The sequence below is a fragment of the Leptomonas pyrrhocoris genome, assembly GCF_001293395.1.
Source record: "Leptomonas pyrrhocoris isolate H10 chromosome Unknown, whole genome shotgun sequence".
Classification (NCBI taxonomy): domain Eukaryota; phylum Euglenozoa; class Kinetoplastea; order Trypanosomatida; family Trypanosomatidae; genus Leptomonas; species Leptomonas pyrrhocoris.
Window position 1 is genome coordinate 435,434 of NW_015438380.1, and position 19,493 is coordinate 454,926.

General features: G+C 56.7%; 4 protein-coding genes across 5 annotated transcripts; all 4 read right to left on the minus strand.

The window, feature by feature from the left end:
- Window positions 1–828: 828 nt before the first annotated feature.
- On the minus strand, window positions 829–2,295 carry ABB37_08488 (putative fructose-16-bisphosphatase cytosolic; the record flags this gene model as incomplete). 2 transcript variants are annotated; one of them, XM_015807521.1, is made up of 1 exon in its annotated part: window positions 829–2,295. In XM_015807521.1, the coding sequence occupies exon 1, from the start codon at window positions 1,879–1,881 to the stop codon at window positions 829–831; it is 1,053 nt and encodes a 350-aa protein (XP_015654060.1). In that variant the 5' UTR covers window positions 1,882–2,295. The 2 variants fall into 2 exon arrangements, with proteins under 2 accessions (XP_015654060.1, XP_015654059.1); XM_015807520.1 differs by having other exon boundaries at window positions 829–2,170.
- A 531-nt stretch (window positions 2,296–2,826) lies between these two features.
- Window positions 2,827–3,885, minus strand: ABB37_08489 (31-O-demethyl-FK506 methyltransferase; the record flags this gene model as incomplete). Its single annotated transcript, XM_015807522.1, has 1 exon — window positions 2,827–3,885. The coding sequence occupies one exon, from the start codon at window positions 3,883–3,885 to the stop codon at window positions 2,827–2,829; it is 1,059 nt and encodes a 352-aa protein (XP_015654061.1).
- Window positions 3,886–8,234: 4,349 nt separating this feature from the next.
- ABB37_08490 (putative RNA-binding protein) lies at window positions 8,235–10,826 on the minus strand (the record flags this gene model as incomplete). The annotated part of the gene is made up of 1 exon (XM_015807523.1): window positions 8,235–10,826. The coding sequence occupies exon 1, from the start codon at window positions 9,192–9,194 to the stop codon at window positions 8,235–8,237; it is 960 nt and encodes a 319-aa protein (XP_015654062.1). The 5' UTR covers window positions 9,195–10,826.
- Window positions 10,827–11,377: 551 nt separating this feature from the next.
- On the minus strand, window positions 11,378–18,919 carry ABB37_08491 (hypothetical protein; the record flags this gene model as incomplete). The annotated part of the gene is made up of 1 exon (XM_015807524.1): window positions 11,378–18,919. The coding sequence occupies exon 1, from the start codon at window positions 18,662–18,664 to the stop codon at window positions 11,378–11,380; it is 7,287 nt and encodes a 2,428-aa protein (XP_015654063.1). The 5' UTR covers window positions 18,665–18,919.
- Window positions 18,920–19,493: the final 574 nt, after the last annotated feature.

Genomic DNA, 19,493 nt, shown 5'->3' on the forward strand with positions numbered 1-19,493 from the left:
AAAAGTTCCGTCGGATTTTTTCTTCCTTTTGAGCACAAATGTGAGGAACAAAAAAAAACTGCGCGAACGAATTAGCCAGATCTTCTGCGAGTGTTCTTTTCCTTCTGCTATCCTTCTTCCTTCTTTCGTTGGTTTCCTCTTCATGGATAAGCACACTCTTCCATCCCACGCTTCCCACTTCAACTGATGGATCGAAGCGCACTGGTTCGCACAAAAGAGCGCTGCTGACTCTGTCCATCGACCTATTGCCCTCACACGTCATTTTTCTTTTTAATACTACCTCAGGAAGGGAATAACACGTTAGAGCGTCTCTTTGTGCATTTCCTCCCCTCCTTTCTTTCGCCTTCTGCCATTACCATACCTCTCCACCAAAATCCTGCAATTCGCATGCGGCGCATCGATATCTCCTGCGCGTCAAGAGTATTTTTTCCTTACTTTTCCTTTTACGGTACCGCTTCGCTTACCAGCACGCGAACGTCTTGAGGTGGGGGGGGGGGGGGATCGAACGGCTAAACAACAATAGTAAAGAAAAACAATACAGGTATAATTGCGCTCGTTATTCGCGTCTACAATTTCTTTCCTCCGTCTTTCCTAAAGCATCTTGACCAGCTCCACATCCACGACAACAGAAGAGAGAGAGAGAGAAGAACGAAGAAACAGCAGCCGCGTAACGGCGTCTTGGGGTTGCGTCGCGCTCCGGTGAAGAGCACGCACGTCACCTCAATCAAACGAACACGTCCGCTGCAGTGACTCGTACCGTTGCCTTCACCATGTTGAGCGTGGCATGGCTTTGTGAATCAGATCAAGTCCGAAGCTGATCATAACACCTCAAAGCTTGCTCTGCGTCTGCTTCGCCTTCTCCTGGTCATCGCGCTCCTTAAAGGCCATGCACAAGTCCACTTCCTGCCGGCTGCCGAGGTAGACGGGGGTGCGCTGGTGCAGGCGCGTCACGCTCACGTCCAGGACGCGCCCGTTGGCCCCCATCGCCTTGCCACCCGCCTGCTCCACCAAGAACGACATCGGCGCCGCCTCATACAAATAGCGGAGCTTGCCCTCCACCTTGTTCGCGTCCTTCGGGTAGCAGAAAATGCCGCCGTAGAGCAACGTGCGGTGGACATCCGCCACCATCGACCCGATGTAGCGCGCCGAGTAGAGCGTTGTCTTGTTCATCTTGAGGTACATGATGTAGTCCTGGAACCACTTATCCCACTTTCCGAAGTTGCCCTCGTTGACGCTGTAGATGCTGCGCTTCTTCGGGATGCTGATGTGGGGGTGCGTGAGAATGAACTCGCCTATGTTGGGGTCCAGCGTGAAGCCGTCCACGCCGCGGCCCGTTGTCATGACGAGGTTCGTCGCACTGCCGTACATGGCGTAGCCGGCGGAAACCATGTCGGTGCCTTTCAGCATCTTAATCACGCGGTTCGCGTCCTCGACCGTCTTGATCTGCGCACCCTCGGGCAGCCGCCACACGCCCCAGATCGACCCGACCGACACGTTGGCGTCGATGTTGCTGCTGCCGTCGAGGGGGTCGAAGAAGATCATGTAGTCGCCGCAGTGGCTGGGGTCGGCCAGAATCATCTGCTCCTCCTCCTCGCTGCCGAGCACGCAGACGCTGGTCGAGCTGAGGAGGTAGGCCTTAAATGCGGCATTCGAGATGACGTCGAGCTTCGCCTGGTGGTCGCCGGTGGCGTTGGAGGTGTTGCCCGCGATGTAGCCGAGAATGCCCTTCATACCGGCACGACGGATGTTCTTCTCGATCAGCTTCACGGCAGTCTGAATGGCCATCATCAAGAGCGTGAACTCGCCACGGCTGTTCTTTGGCTGGCTCTTGATGATGTACTGCGTCATCGTGACGGGAGTGTGGTGACGGCGGCCTTCCATTTCTGCTGATTGGGGATTCTTTTTCTTAGTAATGTCTGTTCAGTGTGTGTTCGTTTTAATAAAGAATGTATTTTTGGTGTGGTTGTTTTAGTTTGATAATTAACACGAGTGTGTGTGTGTGTGTGCGAGTGAAGGACGGCGTGAGGAAAAACGAGTAGCAAATTTCCTTCGCGGCTGTCCGACGTTGACGCAGCACGATTGTCGAAGTAAGTGGAATTAGAAAATGGTAAAGAGATGAACGAGAACGGGCTTTTGCGTTTGCGTGTTTCTTTGATTTGTGTACGATTTCTGATGATGTTGCGTAAATGCGTGAATGAGAGAGCGAGAGAGATAAAAACGGTAAAGAGGAAAAAAAGAATATTAAACAGTAAATAACGCGAATGCACGTGCCGAACAGAAGCCGAGGGGCCAAGCTGTGGGCGATGTAACCCCCACAAATAACGCGAATCAGTCCCGCACACAAGTTGCGTGCCCGTGTCAACACCACAAACGTACGCACGGAGAGACAAAACAAAACGAAAGAAAAACCAACGAAGAGGAAGGCGGAGAGCAAAAACAGTTCGAATTACTCGAGAGTCCGTAAAGCGCTGCAGGACAACAACCACAAAGCGAACCGCACGCACAGACACAGAATCCAAGCGTAGGAGGCCCCTCCTACACACGAGTCCGCATCGCTGCAGAACCGCACACGGTAGCTGGCACGCGTGCCCATACGCTGCCAAGCAAAACAAACCTTCACGACTCAAGTGGACGAGATGTCGTTGCTATGATTGCCCGAGTGCTTTTTTTTTTTTAATTTCAAAGAATACAGGAGAATGAACTTCAGCAGAACAACAATGATCACCACAACGATGCGGCGAGTGATTCGGAGGAGGAACTCCGACTACAAGGGAAAAAGCGTTTTTTTAAAAAGAAAGTCATTTGTCATTTAATAACGCGGCTCCTCTACGCCGCCTCTCTCCTGCGGGCGAAGACCGATTTGATGTGAAGTACCGCGTGTGAGTCCCAGTCCTCCTGTGTGGTGTGCACCTCCGCGAAGCCCTGACGCTCCAGCAGCTGCTCCACCTTGCGCACCCGATCCTCTACGTCGTGCACCTCCACCGCAATCTGTTCCACTCGCCGCCACTCCGCGTCCGTCACGCCCCTCAGCACCTCCCACTCCGCCCCCTCCACGTCCACCTTCACCAGAGCGATAGGGCCGCGCAGAACACGTCGACGCATCGCCTCGTCCGGCATGCGGGCGGCTGCACGAGCGAGCAGCTGCGCCAGCGGCACACACGCGCACCGCACCGTCGATTTCTGCAAAGGCCCGAGCAGGAGAAAACCCACAAACAGAACAAGAAAAGGCGAGAGAGCCGTCAGCACGAGCCACCGCAACACCGGCACACGCAGCAGCGAGCTGATTCGCAGGAACGGCGTCGCGGGCAGGCTCAGCGCACGGACGTTGTCGCGGAGAACGACGGAGAGCTGCCGACACACCGACGTGTCCTTCCACAGGCGTGTGATGTCCGCTTCAAACATCGATGCTCCGGCCGTGATGCGGGGGTCAACCACGAAGGCTACGTCGGACTGCGCAGACGCGGCGACACCGACCGGCTCAACCAAGACCCGCTGCCCGTACCGTGCGGTGTTCGACTCAGCCAACGCACGGAGATAGGGAATGGGCTCCGCGGCGACCACGAGCGCGTCGGGGTTGCGTTCCATCACGTACATGCTGAAAAGGCCGATGTTACAGCCGATGTCAAGAATGAGAGGACTGCCGGTGGCGGGGACGTGGATGCCGTGCTGCATGTATACCTCCGTCGCGAAGATCTCTCGTGCCACCACGGCGGTGCCCAAGTCCCCACCAAGCGCTTGGAAGCAAATTTTCTTGCTGTGTCCTGCGGCATCGGTGTACAGCGCGGAGTGCGGCACGGCCTGGCCTGTGTGCCACACGAAGCGATGAAGGAACACACACAGCACGCCATAGAGCACGGCGCAGGTGGCAACGATGATGGCAAGCATCACAATAGGAGCATACGGTTTTTCCTCCCCTTTCCTGCGCGCTCAGCGTCGCGGCCCTTTTTGCCTCTTATAAATTTATTTGTGAAATGATGTGGCAAAACGGCAGCGCTGCGTGTAAAACCAATAAGGATTGCACAGCGAAAAGAAAGAGGGGGTGGAAGCAGGACGTAGACGAGGAGGAGCGCCATCAGGCACAAACACTTTCGTTTTTTTGTTTTGCTTCGAATTGTATCGAGCGCGAAGATGCCGGGTACAGGCGCAGCTGATCCAACAAAACTCCGTCCCAACGTCTCCATCTTCTCCGCCTTTTCCCGCGGAATGAGTGCGACGCGGCTCGAAGTCGCAGGAAGAGAGACACGAATAGAGCGGACGTCTGCAGACGTCAATCTGCAGGCTTGCGGGGACGACGCCTGACAACGCTGTCGGTTGCATCTCGGAATGCACCTACATCAGCTTAAAAAAAAAAAATGGGGTCCTGAATTGATCTGTAAATGTATACGTTTATCATAGTTAGAGTGTAACACCACGCAGAACGAATAGGGGTGTGGAAAGGAGGACACAGTACACAGCTGTTGTGCCTACGCTGCCAAAGACTGCCGTCTCTTCTCTTCATATTTTTCTTGGGGAGCGAGAAACAACGAAGTAATCGAGGACTTACAAAGACCACAGCACGATTTTCGAATGACTTAAACTTCCGCTTTGAGTGCTCTTCCCCTGCGCTTTTCCTCTTCTTGTCCCTCCACGTCGCGCCGGACGAGGTGGCACCCTTCCTGTGGATCGCGCGGTGATCGCCAGTGCGCACCTCGAGGGCCCGCGGGTGGCGGAGAAGAGAAGGACCGTGAAGGGCTGAAAAAGAAAAAATGGGGAGGAGGGAGGTGGGCAGCGGGTGTCCCGCGAGGGCAAGAGGGATGGAAAGGTACTGAAGGCGCCGACGGCGAACACGGAGAGCGAAATACGGCCCGCATGCCGACAGGGAAACAACGGCGACAGCCACGCAACGCAACAACGTAATGGATGGAGAGAGGGGAACACACACACACACACACACAGAGGAGAAGATAGAAAATGGGAAAATCATGCGCGGGTGTGAACCGAGCGGTTTTACGTTCCGTTTTGCCCCGCCACAACTCCGCGCGCGCAGAGAGGGAGAAGAAAAGTTTTACACGCGGGCGTGCACCGCAGAAACAAAGCAAAGACATTCACACACACACACACACACACACGCACACGCACAGAGAACGCCGAAGTCGGCAACGTCACCGGCTCGACGGAGAAAAAGGAGCTCTACAAAAAGGGAGGCCATCACGACCACACATGCCAGTAAACAGGCAGCAACGGGAAAAGGAAACTAGCAATACAAGAAGAGAACCGAACACATCACCGAACAACTCGCTGACAGCACAGGCGACGCGCAGGGGAGGGTGGGGGATATAAAATCTACTCGCATTAAGAAGAGCACAAATAAAATGAAGCCAGGTGAGAATGGATACGTTGAAAGACCGGTGCGACAGCGTCGTCAGACCCTTCTTCACTTTCGGGTTCTCCTGACTTCCCGCTCTCACCGTCAGCAAAAAACAGAAACAACAGAAGACCGTCTTCTGTTCGTCGCTGCGAATGCGCTGGAAGAAGCGGGACACGGATTCAGCACGCGACGAAGAACACCAAAGGCAGCCGAAAGCGAAGAGAGGAGAATCCCCGCAGGAGAGGGAGTGCAGTAGTTGGAGGGGGAGGGGGGAGAAAGGAAGGAAAAAAAGAAGAGGTGGAGGGACGTCGTCCCCCCCCCCCCACCAAACGTAAATCTACGCGACGGTGCAACCAGATCAGATGAGCGGTGGAAAAACAAATAAAAAAAAAACAGAAAAGAGAACCGAAAAAGGGAGACACAACAACAACAACCGAAAAAACAGCAAAAACAACAATAATAATAGTAACTGACATCTTCATTTGCGCGACCGAGCCGCACACGTCGGGAGGAGCACCTGGAAAAACAGCAACTAAAACGTTCCGCATCAAGTTTCCAGCGCAAAGAAAGAAAAGAAAAGTAAAAGCTCCAAAAGGAGTCAGAGAACGGGTTCGTCCAACCCCCCCCCCCAACGAACGACGCGTACCTTTCATATAGAACGTTGTGACAATGAAAGACGAAGGGAGCGGGAAGGAACATCTGCATGAGTGCGTGCGTTGAACCTGTGTGATCTCTTTCTAGTTCTAGTTTAACCGTGCGTCCTCTGCTGCCCATACGTCAAAGAGACTGGAGCGGTGGCATACATAAACAAAGAAGAAAAGAGGGTTTTCGCGGCTCAGTGGTGGAATACGGGGAACGCGAGAAGAAGACCAAAACAAAGGACGGGAGACTGCTTTGAGGATTGCATTTTCATTTAATTAACGGTAGTAATCGCGAGGAAACAGAAGAAAAAAGATAATAATAGAAATACCTTCAATAGAAGTAAACAGAACAATAAAGCACTCAAATTCTCACTTATCTTCTTAGATTAACTGTCTTGCCCACTTTTTTTCGTGTGACGTTTTGAGATCTTTTCTTAAGGATGCGCAGCCAGAAAAAGAAAAACCGAAAAGAGCGACGTAGTCACAATAGGAGTGCTCCCACTACAGTCGCCGTTGCCGTGCACAAGGAAGAATTCGGCGGACACGCATTCAGCAAAGATTACAACAATATATATATATATATATATATATATGCTTATGTCCGATGAATTGAGGAGGTGCTGCTCCTACACACTTTTCGGATGCGAAACTTACGCACCGGTGCGCAACCAATACGGTGCATAGCGCATCCACAAATGGTAAGAAAGTAGACGTGGAAAATAGTTTGAAGCAAAAGGAAGAAGTGTGCGCTCAACGCGTCCACTTGTCAAGATCTGATCGGCAAAAAGCAAGGAACAAAAAAAGGTAAGCTACAGTCCAGTATGTGAGAAGGAGGAGTTTTCAAGCGGCTGCGTTTTCCTACTTTTCACTAGAGCACCCCCGCTCTTTTTCCGTGCCTGTGTTTTCTTTGAGGTGTGTTTTGTTACCTTCTTATGTCGAGGTGGTGTGCGTGTGTGAGTGCGTGCTCGGTTGGCCGTGGAAGGAGAACGAGGTCAGCAGACACATTCCTGACAGCTATTCTCCGTGTGCTGCGTCGCTACTGGGATGCGGCAGGAAAGATGACTCTTTAAAAAAAAAAAAAGCAAACCAAAACGATTATCAGCATTACCGCGGCGTATGCGTAGAGGCGGCATTTCCGTGCGACGACGACGCCCTCCACAAGCGGAACGACGCGGCATATATATACAACGGCGGCGAAGACTGTGTGTGTGAGAGAGAACAGAATACTATTCCCTTTTTTTCTTTTCACTAATGGGCGTGCACGTCTATTAACGGAGTTGGAAAAGAAAAGAAGAGGGGAAGGGATGCCGTCCATTTTCCCGCTGCCTTGTTCTTTCTTAATTCCTTACAGCTCTCAGTGAACGGCAGCGCAACGAAGAAGGCACCGGGGACGCGAAAACAAGAACAAATCAAATAAAACAAGAAATGCGAAATACTTCACCTCCTCCGCACGTACAACACTTTGATTTTGAGAGAAGATACACGAAAGATAACAAAAAGAAGGAGAAAGAAGAGTACAAAAGACAAGGTAGACAACAACAACGAGGAACAGCAGGTGTGCCAGCTCAACACGCGTGTCCATAACGAGCCACCTGGCTAAAGGTACTCGTAAAAAGCAACTTTGAAAAAAGGAGATATCCCAGTTCAGCGTCAACGAATCAAACAAAGATTGGCTCCACATACAAAACACACCACCGTTTCATACACAACGCACCGGCTGCATATTCGAAAGGAAGAAGCCGAGGTAACAAGAAAAGAGGGGATCTGCTACGCGGCGTGTTCACAGGCGTTGCGTCGCTCGGCTTCTTGGACCTTCGTTTGAAGAAGGAAGGCGCCTCACAGCGCGAATGGTGGGAAAAGTAAGAACAAACAAATGAATGCGGGTACGAGTGTTCAGGACGCCGTCCGCGCACACGCACACACAGTTCACCCTTCACGCCGGAGGAGGAGAGAGAAAGAATGAAATACATCCGGCATGTGACAACGCACGCAGCGTGACTGCATTTGGAAAACCATAGCAATAAAGAGCAAGGCTTTTCTTATAGAATAATAATAATTGTTTTCTCACATCTGACGCGAGGAAACCTCGACATTGCAGCGCGCGCGTGCATTACCCATCTGCCCCACATCAGAAAAGGTTTCTCGACCGCATTTTTCTCACCCTTTTTCTTTCGTTCTTCTGCCTGTTTGCTTCCATTGGTGGGGCGTACCTGTTTTCAGCCGGCAATTCCCTCCCTTCCTCTCGTTTAGCTCCAGCCCACGTACGGGTAGGCAGCCATTGGTGCCTGCATCATCACTGCATCCATATCCACCGCATTCCCCGGTGGGCGGTGCACGCCGTCATCATCGATGACGAGCGAGGTGGCCGGGTTGGTTGTCTTAATCTCGTCCATGCGCGAGAACTGAATGTCCAGCGTGAAGGTGACGGTGTCGCCCAGCGTGACGGGCTGCCCTTGGAGGATGTTCTTCACGTGTTCGGCCGATTCACGAGTGCCGAACTGCACCAGCGCCTGCACGCGGTTGTGGTTCCACTGGCTGCTTTCGTTCTTCGGCAGCACGACGATGCGCTCCACCGCGCCGTAGTTGGCAAAGATTTGGTACACAATCTCCGGCGTGATGTGCGCCGCCGCCGACACGTCGTACTGCGTGTTGAACATCGACACCAGCAGGGTGCGGCTGACGTGCTGCGTCGCGGTGAGCGTTTGGTGGTTGCTGTACCGGATGTATACACGGCGGCCGTCGATCTCCGCGTAGCCCGGCTCCTTGAAGAAGTCCACGAGCTGCTCGGCGCTCTTCGTGTTTTTCATCTCAATGAGGGCCTGGTTCATCTGACGCAGCATGACGATGTGTTTGATGTCACCAAAGTTCTGCGCCAAGTTCTGGATACTCAGCTGCGTCACCTCCGGCGTCACGTTGCGCAGGTGAATGACGGAGCTCGTCGTGCCGATCTCGTTGTTGCGTGGGTGCGGCTGCGTCTGCGGAGGCATGGCATGGTCGTGCGGTTCGTGCCCCTGCTGCGGCATCGGCGGTGGTGGCGGGGGCGGCGGCGGTGGCAGTTGCCTCGACATGTTCGGCGAGAAGGTACCGCGGTAGTCCGGGGCGCCGGTGTAGCCCGGCACCATCGGCGGCTGCACCATGCCTGGCACGTAGGGCATCATCCCGGGCTGGCCGTACACCTGGCCCGGCATGAACTGGTGACCATACATGTCGCTGCTAACGGAGGTATTAAACGCGCTCTCCTGCTATCAAACAACCACAACAAAAAGGCTCGTCTTTCTTTCAGATTCCTTTTCACAGCGCGCTTCGTTCCTCAAAACGTTCTTCGCTCACACACACACACACACGTCCTTCGTTAGCGCAGAGGCCAAAGACGGGAACACAGAAAAGAGAAGGTAGACGCACCCGCAGCTCGTAAGGGGGACGCGAAAAGGCACCAGAGGAGATTAGGAGAGCGGTGCGGTGAACGCAAAGGGCGGGGAAGGAGGCGGGAAAAACAAGAAAGATGAAATTTTAAAGAGCGTTGTTCTCGATTCCTGAAGATGTTCTGCACGTGGGCTTCGCTGCGCGTCTTTCGGGGAGTTAAGAATAATAACAATAATGCGAAGCGACAGAAAGAATGCGCTGAGGGAAGAAAAACACGAAAAATGCGACAATAGAATTAAAGCGGATGCACAGGAGGCATGTAACGGAGAGTATCGTTTGGCAAACTGTGGGTGGGCGGCGGTGAGAAGGAAATCAAAAAACAATGCAGACAAAGATAAAGATGTATACGAACGAGTACGGCGGGGGATGCAGCGGTCCGCACACGACAGGAGAGGGGTAGACAGGAGGGAGAAACAAAAACAAAAGTAGAGGAATTTGTGAGCTAAGTTATCCTGCGAACGATCAGCAGCAAAAATAAAACGGTGTCAATAAAAACAAAAAAAAGGAGGAGAAGGGAGAGAGGAAGGAAGAAAGAACCTGTAGAAGTTTTCAATCCAAACTGCGACAACGAGCGGCTCGAAGATGATGATGAGAGGGAGGGTAGCAAAAGAAAAGGAGAAACACACAACACTAATAATAATAACAGAAAAAAAACGCAGCTGATCTCGCCGTGAAAGATTCCGCAAATATCGACTGTTGCGGTGTGTGGTCCGAATATAAGTTCTGGCGATCTTGTTTTCCCCTGCGTGTCTGAGTGGTTTGTGCTGTATTACATCAACCAAAAAAAAAATGCGAAAGGCTTTGTATGGAGCTCACAGGAATGAAATACAAAAGGGCGAAGTCAACAGGTGCGAGTTAGAAAAAGAAAAAAAAAGGGGAGGAAGCAAAGCAAGCCCCACGTCTTATCGTCTTATTTAAAGTTGCTTCTGCGGCTTCCGTTGTAGTAGGTATCAAAGCGGTCAGCTTATACTTCTATTTACATACACTCTCTCTCTCTTTTTTTTTCTTTGCTTTTCTTTTTAAATTCTTCTACCTTCTGGTGTGCAGCTTTATTTTGACGCTCTTCTGTCCTTTGCTTAGCTTTACTTCGTCACTACTCGGCTTTCGCGGTCGCCGACGAGCGAAGAAGACACTAACAACAATTACGGAGGCACGCGGGAAACGGCGCAAGCAGCAGCGGGAATCGTCCGGTGTTCCTACCACAGCTGAAAAACACGTACTCAATCACACGTCCGATGGGTGCTGACAGCAGTACTAGCAACACCAAACAACTAAACAGTGAAGTAAACAAATAATAATAATAATAATAAAAAGAACAGTAATAGAAAAGAAAGTATAATAATCAATAAGTTAACGAGGGAGAGGGAGAGGATTTTTCTTCGGTTGGTAACAAAGGTTTGACCTTGGCAAAGCTCTAGGCGGGAGTAGAGGGAGTTGAAAGTCGTGGCGTTTCGCGATGTTGCGAGGGAAAAGGAGACAGAAATAGAAAGAAAGAAAGAGAGTAGAGCACGAGGCTGGGCTGAACGTACAGGCAAGGCTCGGAAGCTCAACAGCATTTGTTTCGCAACGAAGGAGTTTGGCTGTTCGATCTAGGAGCCTCGATTACTTGGATGCGAGTACGGCGGCCAGTGCAGAAAGCGGCAACGTCAGCAACTACGAATTGGACCACCGCCACCCCCTTCGTTTCAGCGACAGCATGTAACGCGTTTCTTTACTATTATTATTACTCGTCTTCGCTTTCTATGCGAAGCATCTATGTAGTCTCCACACTTCTGTAATCAGCAACACTGACGAAAGAAAAAATGGGAAAAATATTGAGCGAGTCATCTCGTACCACGCAACGCTGCATATTGCTGCGCTGGTGATATAGGTGAGTTTGCCCTCCGATCGCACCGTAGCTGGCACTCATCAATATATAGAATAATGATACTAAGAATAGAGAAGAGCATCCTCCTCACCGCCCATCTCAGTCGAACAAGTCGTGCTCTAGCTGCTGTATCCGCCGTGCGATGCTGCTCAGCCGTCGATCGCGCTGACGATCTGTGTAGGCGTTACCGACGGAGGCTCTACCGGCAGCCACGGCAAGGTTTTGTGTAACAGCCGGCGCGATATGCGGGGCACCACCGACGTGTCCGCTGCTTTGGGAGTAGGAGAGCGGGAGACAGGAAGAAAACCCAGTCGGCGGGGCAACAGATCGCTTCGGCTGCTGCGCCGGCGTGCGGTACATCGCGTAGCGGCCACCGGCCGGTGTGTGCCGGACTCCCGTAGCGTTGGCGGTGGAGCGCTGAGCAGCGGCCGACTTCGGCACCCACGTAGACGGGTGACCCACCGAGCTTGGAGCTGCAGAGCGCAACCGTGCAGAGGCGTTTGGTGGGGTGTGCGCACCAGCGTGGGCGACACCGCCGGCTTCTACAAACAGCGAGCGCAGATCGGACGGCTTCGCGTACACGCGGGCCTGTGCCGGCGGGACAGCGGGCGGCCTTTCGCCTTCGTTGCGGCTCCGCGCGTGCGCCGACTCGCTCCTGTGCGGGAGATAGGATACAGCGGCGGCAGTGTGCTGCGTCGGTGCAGTGCGGACTCGGCGCGGCGCGGCATCGATGTTGACGCCTTCGTTGACGGCGGACGGCCCAGCGGCGGGACATTCAAGTACAGCGGAGGAGACGGTCGTGAAGGCAGGCGGCGTTCGCGAAGCTGCCGGTAGCGGCGATGGTGACGACGACGATGGCAGCGGTGTTGCTGGCGAATTCGCTATGGCGACAGAGGGAAAGGCGGGTGCCGCAGGAAGGGGCAGTTGCGGCTGTGGTTCTGTGGGCAGGTGGGGGGTATTTGCCACTTCCCCCCCATCGCCGAGGTCCGTTGTCTCCGTCATGGCGGTGAACTGCGGATTGTAAGCGGGTGGGGGAGTGGTGGCCGTGGTCGTCTGCAGCCCGTTTGTGGGAGTTGGCCGCTGTTCGTATGTCGAAGCACCCCGTCCGCTCGGTTTCGTCTCGCCACTTTCCGCATCCAACACAGAGGAGCTCTGCACCGTCCACACATGCGATGCGGGCGACGAGGACGGCGCTTGTGAAGTCGGCTGCGGTGTTCGTCGCGGCAGCTCCGTCAGCCGCTGCTCAATCGCGGCTGTCCGCATCCGCATGGCCGCCGTCAGCGCCACCCCCTCCGCTGTCAGGGCCTCTGCCGTTTTCGTCTGTTCGTAGCGCTGAATGACATCCCTTGTTTCCTTGATCGCCTTATCCATGGCATCCGCGGACGCACTGACACCCATCAGCTCCGTGTTGAGGCGCTGCAGGTCGGACAGGGCCTCCTGCATGCCAATCTTCGGTGCCGCCGGGGTTTGGGTGGGCACGGAGGTGAGCGACGGCGTGGCAGCCGGCGCAGCCCACGACACGCCGACACTTGACCGTGCCACCGGTGCTGCAACCGATGCGGGTGTGGGAACAGAAGTAGGGGTCTGCAGTGGTGGCGTCGGCATCTCTCCACTCACCCGTGCCGCCGCCAGCTGAATCTCGAGCAGTTGGTGATTGAGGCCCATCAGCTCGTTGCGCTGCTTGACGGTGTCGCGCACGAGCTGCGACTGCTCCACCGGCGTCAACCCGCGCAGCTGCTGGGACGCTGCGGTGAGACTGCGGATGCTCTCCACCACGCGCCGGTAGAAGCCCTCGTTTTCTGCCTGCCGAGTCTGCATCAGCGCCTCGGCCTTGCGGATGAAATCCTCCTGCTGCAGAACGAGCCGCGATACACCCGGGCAATCCGCTGGTCCTTCCTCCGCCGCCGTCGTCACCCGAACGTCGGCTGGCGATGGCGCATCCGGCAGAGGGGTTGTTGCTGCTGCGGCGGATTCCGTCTGCCCTACGGCTGGCCCGGCCTGGCGGGCGAGAAGGCCGTCGGTGTAGCGGTGGAAGTCCGCCAACTGAGAGGGATTCAGCACGCCGGCGGGTGCGGCTGGCGGAGGCACTGGAACGGGCAGAGGTGTCGGTGCACCTTGCCGTGCAGCCTCGAGCATCGGAGGGGCCTCAGAGTGCCGCTGCTGCTGCTGCTGTTGCACAGGAGCAGACGGGTTCTGCAGCGTTGAGAGGTCGACGGCGGGCGGCGCAGGACCCGCAGGAACACGAGCGGCCTGCGGGTACGGCGGTGCCATCGTGCCGGTGACTTCGGGAGACGCGGCACCTTGCGGGGAGCTCCCCTGCTGAGGCAGCCGCAGCAACGCCGGAGGTGCCACAAAAACGCTGCCGGGGGGCACCGCCGGTGCAGCGAGCGGCGCCGCGCTGCCGAGGAGGACACCGCGAGACGTATCGGCCCGGTGCAGCGCGCGGACATCACCGCCGTCCGCCGCCTCCACGCGCTCACCGTGCAGGGTGTAGAGGTGCACACGCGATGGCCCTTGCGGTGCTGTAGAGGAAGTGGGCAGCCGCAGCAGTGTGACCTGACGGGGACCTCTTTCATCTGCAGCGGCGGCGGTGGAGGCGGCGATGGGAGGCCGGCCCTGAGAAGATGTGCGGGCTGTCTGCGCGAAGGACCGCGAAGGCTCCTCGGGAGGCTGCAGACGCGTGGTGAAGGACAACAGTGTCGGTCGTGCGGTTGCAGGCGCCCGTGTCGGTGGTGGCCGCAGCGGCGCCACCTCCGTTTCCAGCGGAAAGTCCTTCCACTTCAACGAAAACGCCATCTCATCGTCCGACGTGCTCTTCTCCTTTCTCCTGCTGCAGCTTTGATGACGGTTGTGGCGGTACGCTGCACGGTGGCAGCAATGGCATTTCTTCTTCCTGTGGCATCGTGAAAGTGGAGGCGACCGCAAAGAAGCGCCGCGGCGACGATCGCAGCAAAGCGTGCGTGACTCATCGGCACGGCTACTGTCGCTGTCGTTGCTGCTGCTGTTGCTGCCCACCGTCCTTCTTCGGTCCTTGCAGGGTCTGCCGCGCCTCCTCCCGAATTCGTCCAGCGCCGCGATCGGGTCAGCATAGTTGCTGGTGGACGTCGTGTACGAGGTGGCCGTGTCGGAGCTCTCGCCGTTGTCTTCACCCGCTGTAGTGTTGATGGCTGTCGTGTCTTTCACCTCCGCCGATGGTGTCAGTGTGCCCGGCGCATGCGGCGACGCGCGGCTGGTGGAGGCGGGCAATCCAACGGAGTCCCACCACGCGACATCCGCAGGGCCGTACAGGCCGGGGTGCGCTGCAGCCTCCTCGATCCGGTCCCTGGGCGGTACGGGAGAGTTGATCCCTGTCGGCGCTAGAAATGCTGGTGCGACAGCATGGGTTGGCGAGGCAGCAGTGCTGGTCATCACCACTGCGCTGGCGGCCGTGGGCATTGCGTTCGCTGCTGCGGTGGTTGCCGTTGCCGCCGTTGGCGTCTCTGCTGGCGATGTTGGTCGTGGCTGCCGCTGCACGGCACTAGCCACATCAGCATTCGCCGTGCTCGCTGCGGTGGAGTGCGTCGGGAGGGCGTGCACCCGAACCGGTGGGCGCAGCCGACACAAATGCGCAAACAGTGGACTCGCCATCTCCATTGACAGCGATGGGGCCGCAGCGTCGTCGTTGTTGGCGGGCGCGGCGAGCTGTGCAACGCGTGCTGCGACTCGTTCACAGGCGGCGAGGAGCGACACCGGCATTCGCTCCAGCGTCCAGAGCACCTCCGTCCACTCGTGCGAAAAGAGGTAGCGCTGCTCCGGCACCGCGTGAGGGCTTGTCCACCGCGGCAATGACGGGTCACGCGTGGCGGAAAATACGAAGTGCACCGTGGTGGCGGAGGGGGCCGATCGGCCGGAGCCCGACACCTCCTCCAGCAGCGTCAGCGCCGTCACGGCGGACTCGGCAGCGGCGATCGCCCTCTGCGCTCCTTCGCTGGCCTCATTGGTGACCTCCGCGTTGGGCTGCGGCGCGTTCGCGGCCTGCAGCGCGTCAAGGACTCTGTAGAATTCCTTCTTGAGACGCGCGTTGCCTGTCTGGCGGACGTTCGACAACTGTAGCAGTCGCACAAGATACGGCGTCCACGTCGGCTGCGGCGCGGTGTCCGCCACGTGCTGAACGAGGGACACAAAGCTGCGCTGAAACCACTCCAGTGGCAACGGTGACTCACGCACGAGGTACAAAGCCTGCAACGCTTCCGTGCAACGCTCGCTGCGTACTCCCCCAACGCCGTCCATCACCTGCTGCTGTTGCTGCGCTCCCTCCTCCATGACGCCTTCCGCATCGCAGCAGAATTGCACCAGGCAAAGTAGCCGGAAGCACACCACGAGAGTACGCGACACGACGGTGCCCCGTGCCGCCTGCGCCGCTGGAGACGGTGCGAGAGAGTTGCGGATGGACATGCGATAGCTCGTGGCGACGTCCCGCACCGAATACGGCGAGAGCGTGCCCATGTGGGCCCAGAGGGCGTAGGTCTGCGTCAGTGCAGCGTGAAGACGTTTCTTGCCGACCTGCACGGCCTGCCAGCCGCCCTCTCGATGAGAGTCCGTCTTTCCCAGTACGTACTTCGCCACGGCCGCGGCGTAGTTGTGCACCGCGGCGACGAGGTGCTCGGTTTGGTGGAACACACAGGCGACGAGGGCCGCGGTGCAGAACTCCTCCGGTAGCGTCACCGCGAGCACGCGGAAGAACGCAATGTTGAACGTGCGCTGCGGGGCGTAGAGGACGTACACGAGCGTCGTCGAGAGAGACCTGCCGCTGCTGCGCTCGTCGATCAGCAACGCCGTTGCCTGCTCTTCCACGCCGCGCGACAGCGCCACCGTGCACGCCTCAATCCAGGCGGTGTTGTTGGCGAGGGGCGACACATCCTCGACGGCGCTGCGCAGCACCGGCGCGAAGAGCTGCACAAAAGCAGTAAGGCAGTGCTGGCGTGTGCCGATGGCTAAGGAGAGCAGCGCCACATCTGGCCGGAAGGAGGCGTCCGCGGTGGACACGCACAGGAGATCAGCCGCCAGCGTCAGGGCCTTCTCGAACTCGTCCTGCGTCTGAAATGTGCAGGGCGGCACGCCCACACACGTCGTACCCGGTGCGGCCGTCGTCGCCGTCTTGTCCTCATTTTCCGGTGCCACCGTCGGCTGCATACACACCCGCAGCTCGCGTCCCTCTTGCGCACACGCAAACACGTTCAGATCTAAACAGGAGGCGAGCAGCACGCAACCCATGCAGTGGACGCACTCCGCCTTTCCGAGGGGCGCGGACACCACACAGGCGCCGTTGGACAGGGTGCTCGTGTGCACCATGCGCCGCGCGATCTCCTCCGCCAGGTCGATGGGCGACACGCCCTCCGCGAGACCGTCCAGGACGTAATGAACTTCAAGAGGGAGGTGTGTGGGCTGCGCCGTCAGGACCTGCGCGGCCTCGTCGGATACCACGGCGCGTACGGCGTCCCCCACCACCTTCATCCCCTCCTGGGAGGCGAACTCGCTGTTGCGGTACGCGTCCGCCAGCTGCAGGAAGAACGCATCAGTGTAGAGCACCCCGTTCTCTTTGCTGCGCCTGGCGAGGGTTTCCTGCACGACCGACGTCAAAGACCACAGGTAGTTCCACTCCGACTGCAAGTTTGGTTCCGTCATGCGCAGCAGCTCCTCGTAGACGCGCTGCACCAGCATCACCTCCTGCTGCGCAGTGCCGACGTCGCGGAGAAAAGGTACGACCTCACGAAAGACGACGTCTGGCATGTCGTGGCGGGTAGTGCGCAACGACAGTTCCTTCAGCTTTGCGAGGCACTGCCGCAGGGCAGCCGCGCCATCGCCGCCGTCTTCCCCGCCAACTCCATTTTCGGAGGCAAAGGGATCGGTGGCATCGGCCGCTATCATGTCCTTGGTCACGGCAGGTGCGGTGGGCGCCAGCGATGCCGTAGACACGTGGAAGAAGACACCGACAACGCCGTTCGTGCACATCACTTCCGTACCGCCACGCACGGCGATGAGACGAGCGGCGTCCGTCGCAGCGTCCAACGCGCTGGCGAAGGCCGCCTGCCTCTTCGACGGCCGTAACTGCGGCGGGAACGGAAACGTCACGACGGTGGAGAGGAGGTTGTTGATGCGGAGCGCCACCGCCGCGGGCTTCCCAAAGTGCTCGCACGCGTACAGCTTCATGTCGCGACAGAGAAGCAGCGACAGCGTCGTCCCAGCGCGGCGCAGAGGGTGAGTGGGAACTCGCAGACTGCACACACTAATGGGGTGCTGTAACTCTGGTACGACGTTGGCGGAGGAAACCAACCGACCACCACCACCACGCGCGTACGACGCGTGGACGACGTAGCTCGACACCTGGCCGACGACGACAATGGTGTACACCGGCACCGACTTGTCCTCCACCACACTGAGGCAGCGGTAAGGCGTGACTTCCTCGCCTGCGGTACGCGGAAAAGCGTGGCTTTGATAGCAGCGCACCGTCACGGGCTTGCTGGCGCGAGTGGGAAAAATGCTCTCGTGCACAACGGCGCATACGACGCGTGGCGGGGAGGGCGAGGCCGCAGGAAAGGCAGCACCACCGCTGCCATCCGCAGCAGCGACCGCATCTGCTGTGGAGACGCGCTCAAAGGCGGAGAGCGCGAGAGAAACATTCGGCGCAACAGTCGCGGCGTAAGGGTCGGCGGGTGCCTCGACGTCGCACCGCACAAAGCGCACCTCTGCACCAGTGGCTGAGATGAAGACACAAAACGTGGACCCGGCATCCGCCATGCCGGTACGCAGCTTCGATTTGCGCCAAACGTTCGCCTCAAGGTCGCCTACAATTCCGTAGAGGTCGCCCCCGTCTACTGAAATGACAGCGGCGACAACGAAGCCGCGTGTGGTGTGGCGCAACGTGGCCTGATGCACCACAAAGCAGGCACCCTTCTTGGCGCGTTGTCTTCGCATCTTTCGCTCTTCCTCCGGTGCAATATCATTAATTAGCGCCTCCACCTCCACCGCGTAATTCCGAGGGCTTCCGAGAAGTTTCTCCACATCGCCTTTTGCATGCTCGATCAGCGCAAACGCCAAGTCTCCGCCGCTGTGTTGGGTGTAAAAGAAACCAAGTACGGCGCCCTCGGTGCACACATGCAGCACGCTGTGAAACGCTTTAGGGGCCTTCTGAAAGTCGCGGTGGCCCTTCCAGCTGAGCCACAGAGTGAGTTCTTGCTTGGGCTGCTTGATGCACGCCAACGCAATGGGCGTCGCGATGCCGTCCATTGCGGGAGCCGGCTGCGTGGCCTCCGTCAGCAAAAGCGGGGCCACGACATCGACGTAACCAAGTTTGCCTGGTCTCCAACACACCGTATTGGACGAGCTCAGTTCAAGGAAAGGCATCATGACGACGACGAAGAAAAGAATACTTGTGCGGGTGTGTTTTCTATCAATACATGAAACGCAAAGCGGGTGTTGTATAACGATCGATCATGTGTGCAATAACTTCTAAGGCGGGTAGGTTGATTCTATGTTTTATGGTGTAGTGGGTTTTTTAAAGTGAAGGCGACAGCGAAGTGTCACTCGCGTGTTATGCGTGGACTGCTCTACGGCTTCGAATGCCACTTCCCTCCGCTGAGCTGGCCACAAAGTCAATGTCTCTGACCACAAGAAGCAACATAAAAGGCGATAAAACTCAAAAACAAAATTAGAAGGCACGAGATGAGAAGAAAAACAAAAATGCAGTTCAGGTGCGAAGCAGCAATGAGCATTAGTTGGTACAGAAACGACACTCGAGCCGCCTCCTGAAGTCCGACCAGAGAGCGTCCTTGAAAAGGGGCGATGAAAATGCGGCTCGAGTTATCTTTCCTCCTTCGTTGAAGAAGGTGACTTAGACTTGGTGGCACTTCGTTCCGTTGGGTGGAAATCAACGTCAGCACCATTGCACTGTTTGGGGTTTGTATTCGTGGCGTTGGTAGTTTTGCTCAAGTGTGAGAATGTGTGGGGGAGTTAGTGAGAGCGCAGCTGGGCATCCAGCGAAACGCACGTCGGTGGCGAGGGACGCGTACACCACTCACCACCACACATCAGAAGGCACAGCGTAAAAGCAGCCGAGCTCGAACAGTTCCTCCAGCTTTTGAAACCACCAGCAAAAAGACAGCAACAACAGAAGAGACAGAGCCGACAGCAACACTTTTCGTTTCTGGTAAACGTTGATGGCAAAAATAACCCAAAA